Source organism: Talpa europaea (genome assembly GCF_964194135.1).
Source record: "Talpa europaea genome assembly, chromosome: 14".
In the NCBI taxonomy this organism is placed as follows: domain Eukaryota; kingdom Metazoa; phylum Chordata; class Mammalia; order Eulipotyphla; family Talpidae; genus Talpa; species Talpa europaea.
Window position 1 is genome coordinate 73106691 of NC_140082.1, and position 18106 is coordinate 73124796.

Here is an 18106-nt window from a genome sequence, read left to right on the forward strand (position 1 = left end):
ATGTACCAGCCGATCTTTGGGGGGGGTGGCTTTTAATCAATAGTTAAAAAAATGTTTGGGGTGTAAGCAAGAAAAGAGTTGCACTAAGGGGTTAAAGCTGGAGCAACAGGTGCTGTGAAAGGAGCCGGGAAGGAAGCCGGAGCCCGGAGCCTCCGTGTGCACCTGAGATTGTCTCTGGAGAACGCGACCAGCACAGGCGCGCCAGCAAGAGGACAGTTTCGTTACCCCGCGGGGCTGCATCCTTTCTGGACGGGGGGCACCTCCAGCCCTACCTGCCTGCAGCGACAGGGCCTGGGGCAGCTGCGCTGGCGCCTCTGACCCCCGGAACACGGACCTGAGCCGGGCCCGGGCTGGCGGGCTCGCGGCCGCCCCGCACCCCGCGCTGGCGCCGAGGCAGCCCCCGCGCCGAGCGGGGCGGAGGGCCGGGGGCCGGGAGCGCGCGGGGGAGGCGTCTGCGCCCCGGGACTGAGGCGGCGCCTCCGTCTCCCGGCTGGCGCAGGCACGCGGGCCGCCGCGCTGCCGGCGACATCTTGCTCGGGAGGACGGGCGGGGACGGCGGGCCGCTCCGAGCTGCTGCGCCGCGCGCGCCGAGGACCCGCAGGGCGCGGGGCCGGGGCGAGGGCCAGGCCGTCGCGGCGGAAGGAGGTAAGGGGGGCCGCTCCTCCGGTCCGCACGCCGGGCCCCGAGGGCGCTTGGGGGACCCGGGGCCACCCGCCCGCACCTCCTCGACCTCCTCCTCCGCCCGCTCGTCCCCGGCCTCCCGCGGCCTCTGGCTCCCGACCCCCGGAGACCCCGGGGCCGCGACCCTCCACCCCCCAGCCGCCCCGCCGCTCCGCCCCGGGGCCTTTCCCGGAGCCGCCCGGGCCCCGCCCGGGCCCCGCCCGCCCGGGACCGGGTCGCGAGGTGAGACGCCTCCGGGCCGGGCTCCCGAGCCCCGCCCCCTCCCGGGCCGCGCCGCCCGCGCCCCCGCCCCCGCGCGCGCCCCGCCCCGCCCCGCCGCCCCCGCGCGCGCCCCGCCCCCGCCCGCCCCGGCCGGGCGGGGCTCCGGGTTTAAACCGCGCGGCGGGCCCGGCGGCGGAGGGCGGGGCCGCCTCTGTGTCGTGTCCGCGTCCCGCAGGCGGCGGCGCGGAGCGGCGGACTCGGGGCCGGCGTGGGCACCATGGCCCCGGGCAGCGGCGTCAAGAGCGAGTACATGAAGCGCTACCAGCAGCCGCGCTGGGACGAGTGCGGACCGTGCTACCGGGAGCTGCTGCGCTACCGCCTGGGCCGCCGGCTGCTGGAGCAGGCGCACGCGCCCTGGCTCTGGGACGACTGGGGCCCGGCGGGCGCGGCGGACGACTCGGCGTCGTCGGCGTCGTCCGGCCCCGGGGGCCCCGCGCCCCAGTGCGCCCGGGGCTCGTCGCCGCCGCCCGCGGAGCCCGCGGCGCGGGAGGGGCCGGAATCCCCGGCGCTCGGGACCTCGGCGGAGCGGAGCGCGGAGGCCGGTGACGCGGAGCGGGCGCAGGCGGCGGCTCCGCCAGGTACCGGGCCCCGGGGGGCTGGGGGGCCTGCGGGGTCGGAGGGCTGGACTTGCTCTCGGGGCGGGAGGTGCTGAGCCCTGTTTTGCTGGGTGCCCCCGGACGAGCGCCCCCCCTTCCCTGTTTGCTTGACAAGAATCGGCCTTGCTTGTCAAAATAAGGAAGGTGCCAGCCCCGCCCGCCCGCCCGCCCTTCATTTCCTTAATTAGGTGCCTCGGGGTTGAGCCTGCACTGACTCCACTGAGTTGCCACTGGCGACGTCCGGGGCTGGGGAGCTGTGGTTGCCACCGAGCTCCCATCTAGTCAATATTTATTTCTAGGCTCCCATTTTTTCCAAGAGGAGCCAAGGGTTCATCAGATTCTCTAAGGCTGACCTCCAGAGGTGGCGAACCACCGAGCTAAGCTTTCAGTCTCATGAATGGGGCCGTTGTTTTCTGTATTAACTCCCTGATCGCGCTGCACTGTCCCTAAAGAATATTTTGCATCTGTTTACGAAGACTGTTGCGTAACTCCCAGATGGTGGGAGAGTATTCCCTGCGAGCGCCGGATTCTCTGCTGCTCGCCCACCCACTCACCCTAAAGTGCGCATCTGCAGACTGGCACTGGGTGCCCGAGGAGCCCTCGGGTGCTGTTCATCTGCGATTTCTACCAGGGCCCTGCACCTTTCCTGCCCAGGGCTGTAGAGTTGGCAACTCTTGCTTTCGGGGCCAGATGGATGGTGGCTACGTGTCGGGTGGGACCTCTTGGACACAGCTTGGAGTAACCAGTGGTTCCTTCTTCACGAAGGTCACTTGATCGTAAAGAGATAACTAAAATTTGTTGAGAGCTTATTATAGATCCAATCACTGATCGTTGATTATTATTTTCTCATTCAACATTTAAAACCATTGTAAGAGATAGGTTCTTGATTTTTTTTTCAAAGATTTATTTATTTATTTATACAAACACTGGGTACAGTCAGAAGCGCGGGAGGGTGAGAGAATTCACCAGAGCCAGAGCGGGGAACAGAACAGGCAGAAGGACCGAAGTACACTGCTGAGGGGAGCAGCGGGCGGCAGGAGAGGTCTGCGCGCCATGCGGGACCCTCACCCGACGGTCGGGATCTAACTGGCGCTGCAGAGGCTGCGGGCAGCTTCGCAACCCAGCGCTCAACCGCTGCGCCACCAGGGAGGCCCAAGCTTCTTGATTTTTTATTCCCATTTCAATAAAAAAAATGAAATCTCATAGTGATTGGTGACTTTGCTTGTTTCTTGCACTGTAATTGTTAATCAAACTCTCAGACTCTCATCCTAGTCACGCTGTGAGAGGTGGAGGAGAGGACATTTAGTCTACCAGTCAGGCTCCTTTGCTCTTGTTATTCCATCTTCAGTCACTTCAGTACATCCTTGGGGCCAGAGCTCCCTGTCCAGCCTCGTGTTGTGAATTCCCACAGAGTCCTGAATATCTAGAAACTACACTCCTAACTTCAGCCATCATTGCTAGAAACTCAAATATCAGAAGGTGGTATTGGTAGGGGCACAAGCCTTTCAGTTTATTCCTGTGGGCATTGATGGACCAGCTGAATTCAGAGATGCACTAAATTGATCAGACTGAATGGGTTTGCTTCCTCCTGACTCTTCCCCTTCTCTGTGAAAGAGTTATCAATTATTCCCACACCTATAGTATTGTAGTAAGGATGGTGTCTGTGTTTGCCTGAGTCGGTGATTGTTTTGGTTTCCTGGGAGACATTGAATACTCCCTGTGGCTAAGCTTAGTTATTTTTTCTCTGCTAACATTTCTGGTTTAGGCATTGGGAGAAAAGAAAGGCTGTTTCTGCCTTCAGGACTCCCAATACCACCATCTTTTCCCTGCTCCTGTCTGCTGCAGGCACTGTTGAATCTCCTTGCGTTTAAGTGCATGGTTTTATATATTAGAATCACAAAAACTCTTTTGGGTTCCTATAAAACAAACATTTAGTTCTTGCATTTTTTGAAAAAAGAGAAGTAAGCCTTTATTTCCTTGTTTCACTAATAAAACTGGCTTGGTTGGTTGGTTGCTTCTTGGTGAAAATTCTTATTTTAACTAAGCCATGTATACACATAGAATCAGAAATCTTATTATAAAGATATAGCAGCTCCCCCACTTCACACCAACCCCTTTGTTTTCCTTTGGGTTTATTTCTATGCATCTATGGAACATGATCTGTATGGATACTTCTCGATTATTCTCAGTTTATTATTTTCTTATTCTCTCTTGGCTTTAACTTTCTTTACCTCTCTCCTAACTCATAGACATGGCCCATCCTCACACCATCTTGATACAGTCATCATAGAATTTGTCAGAATCATAATCAGTATCTACAAATGTCATGCCAGTTGAGAGGTTGCTCTCATCTGCCTGTAAAGTCTGCCAAGGTTCCCTTGTCTTCTTTCACAACACAACCAACACAGCAGGTTCATTATCACTCTTGCCATCTTAAGATCCCTCCCAGGGGCCCTGACCTACTTGCATCTGACCTGACTGCTGCTTTTGTGGTTTGCTGCCAGCTTGCATCCTGGGAGGCCCATGGCCCCTACCCCAGGGACTCTTGATTTCTCTCTTGGGTCCGAGTCTCTATTGTGTGGCTTCCACATCTTTCTTGGTTTCTGCCCTTCCTGGTAGAAGTTATCCTCTAGTATCCTGAGAAAGGATGTGTGAGAGGTTAGTTTTCTGAGCGCACACATGTCAAAAGATAGCTTATTCCACCCTCACCATGTTGTTGAGTTTGTTGCTGGATATGGAATTCTAGGTTGGAAATAATTGTCTCTAAAAAATCAGAAGTCACTGCTGGATTGTGTTGTAACTTCTGATATTGCTGTTCCAGTCCCATGCTATTCTGATTCTTCATCCTCTGTACATAACAAAGGATGAGACTTCTAGGGCCCCTCCCCTCCAAGAAACTTTTAGGGTCTTCTCTTTATTCTTTGTCTTCTGAGATTTTTCCTTGATCAAACTGTTGTTTTCCTCCAATATGCCTAGTGGTCCTTGTAGTTAAATTCACGTTTTGTATTTCTGGGAAGTTCTTTTCTAATTTCTTTTTTTTTTTTTCTGTTTCCTTCTTTCTGAGCTTCTTATTTGGGATTATACTTCATGAATTTATCTTCTAGTCCTCCTAGCCCCCAACATAATTTTCATCTGTCTTCTGTTTGTCTGGGTAATATCCTTAACCAAATATTCCTACGCTTCCACTACATTTTTCATTTGTGGAATCCTAGTCATTATCATTATTATTATTAATATAAGCACTCTTGAATTGTTTTCTGGGCATTTCTTCTCACCTTCCTGTCATCTTCTTTTTAGTCATATTTTAGAAATAGTGTTCTGTGCTTAATGCTTGCACATAGTATCTTCTTTTATCTTACCGAGGATATCACTAGAAGTTTGCTTTCTTCTTCTTGGGTGTGTCTTCAGTATAGTCTGTTTCTCTGCTTTGGTTTTCTCTTGCCCGGAACTCCGTGTTTCATGTTAGACTTTTCTCAACTACCTAAGGATCCTCAGCTGCTTTTTTTTTTTTAATAAAGATTTATTTATTTATGCATACAAGAGCTGGGCTACAGGCCAGAGGTGTGGGGGGTGAAAGGAGTCACCAGAGACTGAGTGGGGAACAGAACGGGTGGATTTATTGAAATACACTGCTGAGGGGAGCAGCGGGCGAGTCAGGAGAGGTCTGCTGCGCCATGTGGGTATCTCCCTGTCCAGGGATCGAACTCGTGCTGCAGAGGCTGCGGACAGCTTCACAGTGCTGTGCTAAACCCGCTGTGCCACCAGGGAAACCTCTTATCAATTTAGATGTAATGTTGACACACTGTCAAACTTGAACTACTTTTCACTGTTTCACAGAATACACTTTTTGCTTGCTTTATCTGACTACTACCTTATAAGTCTCATCTTTGTGAGACTTATTCCTTCCTTTTGGTGGAGCACATCCTTTGTATTAATAAATCCTGAGAAATGTTGCATGGGAAATAAAAGTTTTATGACCTTGGACATGTGAAATTACTTTTATTATACACAAAGGATGGGCTGATAATTTTGGCATGCTAGAGAATTCTAGACTAGAAATCTCAGTGTTTGAAAACATAGTGAACCTGGTTTTGAGTCTTGCTTTTGAGGAGTGTGAGGCCATTCTGACATCTATATTTTGATCTTGTATATTGAATTTTTTTTGGTTGTTAAAGTTTTTAGAAGTGTCTCTCCTTGGTGTTCTAAAATTCTATGTGTGTGTCTTTTCATTCATTGGGCTAACAACATGATAGGCCTTTTCCATCTGGAAACTGTTCTTTCAGTTCAGTGATGTTTTCTAGCACTGTTTAAAATAAGTTCCTCTGCTCTATTCATTTTTCTTTTCATAATTATTTTTAGTTGGATATATGCCTCTGGGTCAATCAAACTTCTAATATTTTTATTACTTTTTTGATATTGGAATTTTCAGTCCTATTTTCTATGAGAACTCTTCATTTTATCTTCCAAACTTGCTATGGAAATTTTTAATTCTATCATTCTAGTTTTAAGTTTTGAAGAGATTATTGGGTTTTGTCCCAAGTGTTCTTTAAAAAAATGTTTTTAAAATAGCATCCTGTTCTTCCCAGATTTCTTTTAACTCCAAGAAAAAAAAAAGCCATAAATAGCCTTTGAGAGCTCGCTTATATTCCTGGCTTCATCTTTTTTCTGTGTACTTTGGTCTCTTATTAGAGGCTGTGCTAATATTTGCCCTTAGCCTGTCTGCTTATATTAAAGAGTGAGGCTTGAAGAGCTTTTTAGGGGAATTCTGTATTTGGTTGGGGGGAGTAGGGGAGAAGGAGGAACTTGTTGACTAATTGGATGAGGACCATTCTGTTTTTCCGGGGTTTCCAAACATCGTTTCTGTCATGCTCATTTCCACAGATATCACTCTGCCAATCTCCTGCCTGGGCACATACAAGCCGAGCTGCCAGCATTCTGGGAGATGAGTTGGGGAAGAGGGCTCTCATCCTTTACCACCTAACCCTGCATTCTGAAAGGTGTCACCCTTACTTACTGGTGCCCCAAGTCCTCATCAACCCTGGTTCTCCCTTTCCAGATTGCAATCCATGTGTCTCTTGGGTGAGGAAGCATGGTCACCTGGTATATGGAGTAAAGGAGAAAAGGAGATGATGCAAGGTTTTTCTATTGGTGATAATGGAATTACTCAGAAAACTAATGACATAAGAGTCCTGCAATCATTGTTGTTCACAATCTCTGTCGGTAGGAACTTGATCTAGGCACAGGGGTATGTATGTCTTACCTGCTGTGTTGTCTTCAGTCTTTACAGAGGTTCTGGGGCTAGACGCTGCCATGTGGCATCCCCTGGCCAACGTCACAGCCTGCTGCTGGCCTCCAAAGTGAGCTTCCATGAGAGAGCTGGGCAGATGGCAAACTGCCCTCTATGACTTATTGCTGTGAACCACATTGCTTCTTTCACCCCATCCTGTGATTCCAAAAGCCTGCCCAGATTCAAGAGGAAGAAGTATTGATGCCAATTCTCAGCAGAAGCACATTCACGTGACATTGTCAGAAGAGCATGTGGGCCAGGGCATTGATGGGTGCTGGACCTTGGAAAGGCAATCCACTGTACTGCCCTTTTGGGGGATCCAGTGCCTCAGCTTCTAGTTCTTTGTGGGGGCCCGTTTGTATCCTGTGGGTCTTTCTCCTGCAAGGAGTAAAGATTGATCCTGCTCAATCCTGGAAGGTCACGTCTACCTCCTCATCTACTTTCTTTCAAAATTTTATTGACACCTTTTGTTTAAGGCCCTTACCTCCCTGGCTCCTTGTCCTGTCAGTTTATAGCTTTTTCCCTTCATACTGATGGGGTTTTGGGAGGAAGGGACTATACACACATGTGTCGGTGCACATTTATCCTGAGCTTTCCCATTCATTGTATTTTTACTTTTTATTTATTTCTCTTGATCCGTCCTGCCAGAAGTTTATGAATTCTGTGGTTTTTTTCCTTTCCAAATTGACTTTTGGTTGTGTGGGTTTTCTTATTGTTTGTTTCCATTAAGTTATAATCTTTATTTGCTTACTTTAATTTTCTTGAAGCTCATTATTTCAATTTTTTAAGTGGATGCTTATCATTTTCACTACCTGCCTTTTGCTTTTTACATATTGATATAAGGCTATAAATTTAATCTGATTACTGCTTTGGCTGTATCATGTAACTTTTCTTATCTGGTATTTTTATTTAATTAGATACATTTTCTAATATTTATTATGATTTTTAAAAGAGAATAATAGTAAAGTTTAACATTTATATGTAATACACACACAGAGAAACTTTTATCTTAAAAAAGACTAAATATCAAATTACTATAAACATTGTGCTTAATGAGGAGACTTAAGAGGCATTTTCAATAAGGTCAAGATTAAGAAAGGAGGGCCTCCCCGGTGGCGCAGCGGTTGAGCGGTGGGTTGCGAAGCTGCCCTCAGCCTCTGCAGCGCCGGTTCGATCCCCGGCTGCTCCCCGGCCACTGGAGGAGGGTCCCACATGGCGCGCAGACCTCTCCTGCCGCCCGCTGCTCCCCTCAGCAGTGTACTTCGGTCCCTCTGCCTGCTCTGCTCCCCGCTCTGGCTCTGGTGAGTTCTCTCGCCCTCCCGTGCTTCTGACTGTACCCAGTGCATGTGTAAACAGAACAAACAAACAAACAAATAAATAAAACATGCCTCTATAAAAAAAAATTAAAAAAAAAAGATTAAGAAAGGAATGCCCTCCATCACCAATGTTTTTTTTTTTTTTTAAATATACACAGCACAACTGAGCCATTTTTTAAATATATAGCTCAGTGGCATTAACTCCATTCACATTTTTATAAAAAGATTTATTTATTTATACAAGAACCAGGGTATAGGCCAGACGTGTGGGAGGGTGAGAGGATTCACCAGAGACAGAGTGGGGAGCAGAACAGGCAGACTGACTGAAATACACTGCTGAGGGGTGTAGTGGGCGAGTCAGGAGAGGTCTGCTTGCCATGTGGGCTGCTCCGTGGCCAGCGGGGATTGAACTGGTGCTGAAGAGGCTGCGGACAGCTTCACAGCACTGTGCTCAACTGCCTGCGCCACCAGGGAGGCCCCCATTTATATTTTTTATGTGACCAGGTGATTTTTTTTTTTGACCCATGTGTTTAAAAATGTTTTTCTTGTTTGCTTTATAAAATTTTACTGGCATACACACTCCAATAAAGCAGTTTATGGCTAGAAGTTTTCAATTTAAAAACTGGAGGTTTTTTTTAAAAAAACTTATTTTTGTTGTGTTTAGCTTACTTATACTGTAGTTACAGAATATGTTCTGTATAATTTCAGTCATATAAATGCCTGAATATTTGCTTGATGACTTTGGATGTGTAAATTCTTGTTAGTGTCCCCTGCATGCTTGATAAGATTGTTTATTCTGCAGTTGTTGAGTATGGTGTTCTGTGTGTACCCACTAGGTCAACTGTGCTAATTATATTGTTCAAATACATAAAAAACCAAGGCACTATTTAATAACACTTTCTGTGATGATGGACATACTCTCTATTTTGTACCATCCAGTGTGGTAACTGTCAGCCTCGTGGGTATTGAGCACTTGAACTCTGACAAGTGTGACTAGGGACTGAACCTTTACTTTTATTTAATTAATTTACATTTAATGGCTTTTTTATTGGACAACACAGTCCTAAATCAAGCCTGAATTTATTTTGGTTTGAATGCTCTATCAGTTACTGAGAAGGGTGTTAAAATCTTCCGTAACTAGTGGTGAGCTGTCTTGAAAATATCTTTATTTTAACCTTTATTCTTTTGAACAGGCACTGTTTTAAGAGTTTTGTAAATAGTGATAATTTCCGTGTCTTGGATTTTTCATTAAAATATGCTGCTCATATTTTGAGATTGTCTTTTTTCCTTAAGTACAGAGGGTAAACACTTATTTTAGTCTGATAATTCCATGAGCTCAAGTGTGTTTTTCTTGCTGGTCCTTCCTTCTTGTCTCTCCTTGTGTGTCTGGTCATCTTTTCACAGTGCATTCACAATTGTGTTTGAAAAATTATTTGTAGGAGTAATTTGAGGCCTAAGGTCTCCAGAGACTTCTTGGGTTGGGTGCCTGTGGACACCATTTTTTTTTTAAGTTTTTTTTTTAATATTTTATATAATTCTTACATCATTTTTCATTTTTGCACAATGTATGCATTTTCATTTTGGCTATATTCCCCCTACAATTGCACCCCCCCCTTATTTTGACCCTAATTCTTCCTCTCCCCACCCCTCCCCCCACGCCGTAGTGTGTCTCTGGTTTATAGTTGCTTGTTGATTTTGATTTTTACTTTGTATTAATTAGTCTTTTTCCTGGTCCCTTATTTAGGTTTTCTAAATTCCTGCTATGAGTGAGACCATCCGGTATTTTTCTTTTTTTTTCTGACTTATTTCACTGAGCATGATCCCTTCTAGCTCCATCCATGTTGCTGTAAACTGCATGAGTTTATCTTTTTTGATTGCTGAGTAATATTCCATTGTATATATGTACCACATCTTCTTGATCCAGTCATCTATTTTTGGGCATTTGGGTTGTTTCCATAGCAAAAAATGGGCAGAAGAGCTAAAAAGAAACTTCTCCAAAGAGGAAATACAAATGGCCAATGGGCATATGAAAAAAATGTTCAACATCACTTGCAATCAGGAAAATGCAAATCAAAACTACCATGAGATACCATCTTACACCAGTGAGAATGGCACATGTTTAAAAAAACTAGCAACAACAAATGTTGGCGAGGTTGTGGAGAAAAAGGAACTCTCCTGCACTGCTGGTGGGAGGGCAAACTGGTCCAACCACTATGGAGAGCTGTGTGGAGATTTCTTGACCTACTAAACATAGAGCTTCCATATGATCTAGCAATTCCACTCCTAGGTATTTACCCAGATGACACAGAAACAGTAATTCCAAAGGGCACCTGCACCCCTATGTTTATAGCAGCACTATTGACACCATCCATTTTTAATGTCTGCCCTTTCAGCTACCCATGACGGGGAGGGTTTGTGCAGTATTCCAGCACTGCCAGAATTGGGGGTCTCCTTTCCATTCATTCTGAAACCTGTAGTGACCTCGCTCCCACCTTTCCTCACCACCCCTGAGTTGCCTGGCTGCCAAATGTTAGTCCTTACCTCATCCTACCAACCTCTCTGTAGCATTTGTCGTTGTTAATTGCTTTCCTTTTCTTCAGCTCTCCTCAGCTTCTCTCCTGATTAGTTTTGCTAATTTTCTAGCTGTTCATATCTCTCTCTTTACTCTCCTTCCTCTGCCTGTCTGCTTATGAAATGATGGTGTCCCGAGGGGCCTGGCTTTGCTCTTCTTTCCTCCATCTCTGTGTTTCTTCTGTGACCTGATCCACAACCCAGCTTTCCTTCCTACCTGCTTGCTCACAACCTGAACCCCATATTGAGGGGCCAGCTGCTGTCTGCTTGGTTGTTCCAGGAACATCTCACACACGAGGTGACAAGCGTCCTTTCATCCTCTGTGGCCTTCTCAGAGGATAGCGTGGCCATCCTCTCCATTGGAGACATAGAGTCCCCTTTGCCTCCCAGTGCCTGTGCTATATCCCTCGTCTAGACACAACACAGGTGCCTCAGCACCACCCCCATTGGTCTCATCAGTTCATATGTGCCCAGGTGAGGCTGAGCACCTGCCAGGCTGGGTGGGCATTATTCTGATTCTGTTTCATCTCTCCACCCCTTCTAGCATTTTCAGTTCACCCCTGGACTCTACTACTTTTTCCTAGATGGCCTTTTTGCCCTTATCTCTTTGATCTAACTCATGCTTCACATTTGTAGCTCAAAGTCTTTCCTAAGAAGCTCTGTCATTTTCACCTTAAAATCCTGCAGTAATTCTTCATTTTTAGGATACCGTTAAAGCTTCTTGAGTTTGGCATGGACTGCCTTGGCCTCTCTAATGTTGCCTTCCCCATGCCTTTACCCAGACTCCATGCATCTGCCATTTCGAACTATTAGTATTCCCTCTTCTCTCCTGGCCTTTCAACAAGCCATCCCCTCTTCCTGGGATTCCCTTTTCTAGCTTCTTCCTGGCTAGCTTCAGCTTGTCCTTTAAACTAGATCATTATTTAAACTTTTGGGACAGGCTTCCTTCAGAGATCTGGGTTAGACACTCATGGGGTGGGAGAGGAAGAAGCAAGGGGAATGACTCAACAAAGAGGATTTAGGTTCTTTTCTCCCCTTAGAATCATGATGACACAAGTCTTGGCCCCCATTCCGTTTCCCTTTGTCTTGGTCCAGAATAGCTCCTGTTGCTTTCCTAGATGCAGGGAGGGCAAGAGTACAAGCTGGGATGCCCCACTCAGAAATGTTTGAGCAATGAATGGATTTAGGTTCTCGTGATAAAGAAGATTTGAATCTCACATCCTGAACAGCTCAAGGGCTTGGCTTAGACCGGGAGCCCAGTGGCATGGACTGCTGAATCCCAGGGTTGCCAAAGGGTGTCTGTTCCTTAAAGTGTCTAGTGTAAAGGAAGCAAGTTGGTAGAATCAAGGCCATTGCTAAAGACAAATGACATGTGATCTATCAAGGCTTCTTACATGAACTTGCACTGTGTCTGGACTGCCTCTGCAGGGCGCGTTCAACTTTAAAGGGAACTTGGTCATAGATAAAAGAAGATTAAAAACTAAAAGCTGCAGGGGACAAGAATATGTCCTAAAGAGGTAATGAGGTTTCAGAATGTCAGTCTATAAAATCATTGCCTAGAGCCAAATCCTGAAGCATGTGGAGCAAGGGAGTCCTTAAGACCTGCACAACTGGGGGCCTCCACGGTGGCGCAGCGGTTGAGCGCTGGGTTGCGAAACTGTCCGCGGCCTCTGCGGCGCCAGTTCGATCCCCGGCTGCTCCCCGGCCACCGGAGGAGGGTCCCACATGGCTTGCAGACCTCTCCTGCCTCCCGCTGCTCACCTCAGCAGTGTACTTTGGTCCTTCTGCCTGCTCTGCTCCCCGCTCTGGCTCTGGTGAATTCTCTCACCCTCCCGCGCTTCTGACTGTACCCAGTGCTTGCATAAACAAAACAAACAAACAAACAAATAAATAAATAAAACATGCCTCTATTAAAAAAAAAAAAGACCTGCACAACTGGGATGAGGGGTGCACACTGGATACATAAAGAATTCTTATCCATATGTAAGTTTAGGCTGAAATGAAACACAGACTCACAAAGAGTTTAAACAAAATAATATAACTTTTACAAAAAATAAAGGATTTATAAAAGTGATAAATGGCAAAATCATAAAAGGCAAATAAGGGAAATGGATGTGTCTGGTGTGTGCAATCTTGGCAGCTGACATTCAGGTCAGGTGGCCCCATTTGCCAGCAGTTTCCCCAGCTCTGCTGACAGATTTGTCGGTGTTGGGCCGGGGTTTGTGTGGTCATTGCTGATGTGAGTGTTGGAGGCCCCCTAAAAACAGAAGCTCTCATCTCCACTCTTTATACTGGGGTCCATAGCGCTGCACCAAGTGAGCAACTATGGAAACCACTCCCTGTTGCGATTGAGAGCCTTTCAAATTAAAGTCCCTGGCTATGGGCATGCATCTCCATGAGGAGCATTTCTTGTAATCATGGAGCATCAGAAAGAAACGGAATTCTGCAACTTGAGTGACTTAAAAACCAACCTTTTGCAGCTCCTGCATGATCAGCAGAAATCCAGATCTTTCCCAGAAGCAGGGCATTAAGATGATTGAACTTACCTGGAGGGTTGTAGCCATGTCCATTAGGCTGTGGTGCACTTTCTGGCTTTTAATATTTAATGGGGATGCTTAATCTCAGACTATGAGTAAAGGTGGTTGCTTTTGAGTAGGTTTAGTTCAGTTTTGGTGTATTTGTTTTTGATTTGAAATATGGACTAGACTGAACATTATTATGCTAATTTGTTTCTGCTTTTTTACTTTAAGCGAAACTTGGGAATTGAGCAATATTTGAAAATGTTACTGAATTAAGCATTGAAGATTTTTTTTCAACACAGTTATTCAAATAATTATATGTAAAGCTGATTTTAAAGCACATTCATCTTGTCTTATCTCTTCTTTCAGAAGCATTGCCAGCAACAGATGTAAAAGAAAAACCTGAGCAACAGATCAGAACAAAAGAGACTGACAAGTTACCCAAGGGGACCGAACCCCAACAACAACGTGCCTTATTTGCTAGAGGAAGCAGAAAAACAGTCCAAAGTCCTCAAAGATCATCAAGTAAAATAAAAGAAAAGCATCCGTTTGCTCTTTATGGGTGGGGAGAAAAACAGACTAATACAGGAAGCCAAAAAACTCACAACGTGTGTGCGTCCGCCCCGGTGCATGAGGTGGGTGTGCGCCCTGCTCTTCTGCTTTCCCTGCATCAGGGCTGGCTCTGCTCTGTCCTTGGGTGTCATGTCCTGCATCACTGGGATGCTCTGGGATCATGGTGCATCTTAGGGGATGACAAGGTGGGCCAAGGAAGCCCTAAACTGGGCATCTGAAGGGCAAACAGGGTCCTGAATGTTGGCTGCTTGGAGGTCAGAAGCTCGCTAGGAGTCAGCTACAGGGTTGATTGACACTGAGCCAGGTGAAGCAGTCACTGGGGTTAAGGTTCTCAAGTTCCTGAAGTGGGGGCAGGAGGGGCATGGGAGGGGGGCATGGCCGTGACTGAGCTGCCATCTACATTTGCCAGGACCCGCTTGAGGAGCTTCAGGCTCTCTTTGAAGGTGATGTTTCCTTGACTCCTTTGTTACCGTTTCCCTGTTTGCTTTGCCTGTAGTTCTTGCATCTCCTGCAGGCTCCCTTTTGCTTTTGGATTAAATCTGAGCGGTTATGTTTTCTCCTGCTCATCCACCCCTGATGCCTTTTATTCCTCGCGCCTCTAACTCTCCTCTGACTTAGCCTTGGCTTGTCCCTGTGTGACATGCTGAGAATATGTCAGATGAGACAGTCCTCACATGTTGAACCACAAAGCAATTATGTACATTGGTGTTAATACCATTACTATGGACCAAGGCAAACAGAAGGAGAAAGTGCCGATTATTTGAATCGGATTAAATACCATAATCACAATTTTACTGAGCAGATTTCTGTACCCTTAGCAGATGGTGTTATTTGGAGTGATATTTGAGATAACAAAGCTGTAGTTTAACAAAAGACCCCTGGAAACTCCATGGGATTATGTTTCACAGGGTTTATCTGTAGTAAGAAACATTTTTAGGTGGTAAAATCCCTTGAGGTTTTTTTTTTATTTAAATTTTATTTTTATATTCCCCATACAATTACAACCCCCTTATTTTGACCCTAATCCCTCCTTTCCCCGCCCCCGCCCCCCCATAGAGTGTCTCTGGTTCATAGTTGTTTGTTGATTTTGATATTTTCTTTCTTATAGTTACTCTTTTTCCTGGTCCCTTATTTAGGTTTTCTAGATTCCTGCTATGAGTGAGACCATCCGGTATTTTTCTTTTTCTTTCTGGCTTATTTCACTGAGCATGATCCCTTCCAGCTCCATCCATGTTGCTGCAAATCCCTTGAGTTTTTTTCATTGTTTTGCTGTAAAACATCTCAGTGTTGCATTTGATGGGATGCTTACCCATGCTCGGTGCTAAGTGGTTCCAATAATTTCCCAGAGCCAGTTTCTAAAGGAACATGCAAGTTAGTGACTTGCCATTTATATCTACAATTTGGGCTGGTGGACACTTTCTGTTGCTTAGGTGCTTTGTCACCAAGAATGGGTGAACCATAGAACCCCAGGGGAGGCTGTTCTGATAGAAGAATCCACAAGACTGGGTTCCTTCTGCTTGGCTTCAGGTGACCTGCAGGTGAATATTGACTATTTAGTTCAAAAGTCATTACATTTTTATTTTTGAACTGTCTTTAAGATTCACGAATCAGCTTTACGGGCCAAGAACAGAAGACAGGTGGAAAAAAGGAGACTGGTTGCCCACAGGCAGCGAGCCCATTCTGTGGATGTGGAGAAGAACAGAAAGGTAAAGGCTTCCTCCTCAGAGAACCCATGGATGACAGAGTACATGAGATGCTACTCAGCAAGAGCTTAAAGGAAGCAGCAGTTGCCTGGACAGCCTTTTTTTTTTTAGAAAGTACAAAGGAAAGGAAAACAAAAACCATCAAAAGAAACTGGACACAGATTAAGAAACCAGCTGATGAAACGAGGTTTTTCTTAGGGAATTTACAAAAGATTGTTCTATTTTGATGAATCCTGGTCACCTACCTCAGCAGTAGGGCGATGGTTGAAGCCATAGACATTTGGTTATTTATGAAGATAATTCCCTAAATCTTTGATAATCTTATAAGGATTTTGTTTTAAAGCATCTTAATCTTTTCAGATAACTGACACCAAATGCCTTTAAATGGCTAGAGATGCTTGACTTTCAGTATTCTTAAGTTTAGGCAGAGCCTGTTCTCATCCTATTCTGAAAAACTTTTCAGATTCCATACCAGTAATCATTCCCCCCTTGCAGCATAAGACTTCCTCATGTGCAGTTTTCTTTGTGAGAGAATATTAAGTCACAAGTGAGTTTTACACTAATATTCCATGTGTAGTGAAACTAGAACTTTGGTAGTTCTTGAAAATCTAACTTGCATTTCAGTTCAGCACTTCATTTCGACTATGATATTTAAGATTATCTGTGCTGGGTAGGGTTATCGTCTCTCTTGAAATGATCATCTAGGTACTTATTATTTAATAATTTAATAGTTCAGAGGCATTCCACTAAATGAAGTGCTAGTGCAGTGTGTATAGAGTAGTCCTGATGTTTCTTCGGAGCCCAAGACTGCCACTTTTTTTTTTATTACAAGATTGTCTTTAGAACTTGGTGGAGGATCGGTCACTCAGCTGTAGACTGGCCTTTGGGTGCGCATGCCTGGCGAACTTCTGCCTCTCCTGACGTAGTTGGCAATGTCATTTAGAACTTATTCTCTGAAATTTCATATACTAAATTGAGATTGTCTTGCTCATTGGGGGTAGGAGGCAAATATTAAGATACCCATAAGAGATGTAACTCACTACTTTTTTCAGCACTTGCTAATCACAAAGCCGGATGATGTACATTCATCAGACTTTAGGTGGAAATCCGTTACTCCTGGATTCCCAGCCAGTAGGTTTTTATCGAATTTAGTGAGAGAGAATGAATGATGGTTTGTGTGCAGGTACAAATGTAAGTGTGCAAATGGCATGATCTCTCTCTTCAGTGTATTGGTTTTTGGGGTAGAGAGCAGCCTTAGGAATCACTGTTTTCTTAAGGAACAAAGCTGGTATTTGCAGGAAGGGTGAGTGCTCCTTTCTTCATATGAGAGAAGAGTGGCACTTTGCTTGCTTAGCACCTGGAGATGTGTGAATGAGAATTTGGTGTTGGGTATGAGGATGAACATTTCCTTGATATTTGTACTCTGGGTCATTGAAGTATTATGGTCTGTTTTTAGAACACACATGTGTTTTATTCCACATAAAATCTTCACATCGTATCATACAACTGTATTAAGCTTTGAAAACTCATCCTGAAGAAATAAGAGTTTTTTTTAAAAGGACTTTTTAAAGATCTGCATTAATATGAGGTGAACTGAGCTCTTCTGATCTCTGAGGTGTGTATTTAATAAGGGGAAGTTCTATAACTTGTCCACAGTAACCTTGCTAGGGATTCTGGTGAATTACGCTGTGATTGTTAATACATCCCTTAAACATTGCAGGTATCTAAAGGTCAGATTAATGTGGCAATTGTGAAGGTGTCACTGATTGTGAAAATTGTTCCTTGCAAAGCACTTCTTGTATGTCAAGGTTTAGCCATCAGTTCGGGTGTTCATGTTGCAGCTGACAATCTTAGGGAAGAGAGCCTGGGGGAGTAGCTTTGGCCCCTTGCTGACGGACCGCCTTAGAAACTCAGCTTCCTCTAGACTCTGCACAAGCCAGACTCTCTCCTTTCGAAAACATTTCACTTTTAATGTGCTTACCACTGAAAACTCCAGATGGAGATCAAATCTAGAAGGCAATATTGGCCACTTTCCTCATTTTTTAGTAGAGGACAAACAAGATTTCTAAAGTGCTTTTAATGTGCATGAATAATGAATAAATCCATTGTGAGCCCACTCCTATGTCGGAGTTACGGTTTCTTTTCTTATTTTTTTTAGGGGTAAAAATTACCTTTTGAGCTTATACAATTTTTAAATTTGTAACAATTTGATGGTCCTACTCTTTCTCATTTTAGAAATGAATGTGTTTGTAATAATGTTACTAATTCTTCAGACAACTTGCAAGACAGTGAGAAAGCTTAAAATACCTTCAATGTTGAAAAGCTTGAAACTTCAAAAATCCGGTGATATTTAAAAAAATAGAATAAAATCATTGCTACATCAGATTCTCTTTTAAAAATTTGGTTTTAAGTTCTTAATTAAAACAATTTGCCACAAACATGCTGTTTCTTTGTTACTTTTATTAAAATCAGTCATAGATTATTGAATAACATCTAGGACTCTGTTGGGCACAGGTGAATGGGAAGTAAATAGGAGTTTTCCTTTCTTTTAAAACCTGAAAGATCGCTCTTATAGGAGGCATCAAAATACTTGGAATAA

At 45.2% G+C, this 18106-nt stretch overlaps 1 protein-coding gene across 2 annotated transcripts; it reads left to right on the forward strand.

Moving 5' to 3' along the window:
- Window positions 1–1159: 1159 nt before the first annotated feature.
- Window positions 1160–15579, forward strand: CCSAP (centriole, cilia and spindle associated protein; the record flags this gene model as incomplete). 2 transcript variants are annotated; one of them, XM_084253998.1, is made up of 3 exons in its annotated part: window positions 1160–1520; window positions 13601–13866; window positions 15403–15579. In XM_084253998.1, 3 exons carry the CDS (start codon window positions 1160–1162, stop codon window positions 15577–15579), a joined length of 804 nt encoding a protein of 267 aa, XP_084110124.1. The 2 variants fall into 2 exon arrangements, with proteins under 2 accessions (XP_084110124.1, XP_084110125.1); XM_084253999.1 differs by having other exon boundaries at window positions 13604–13866.
- Window positions 15580–18106: the final 2527 nt, after the last annotated feature.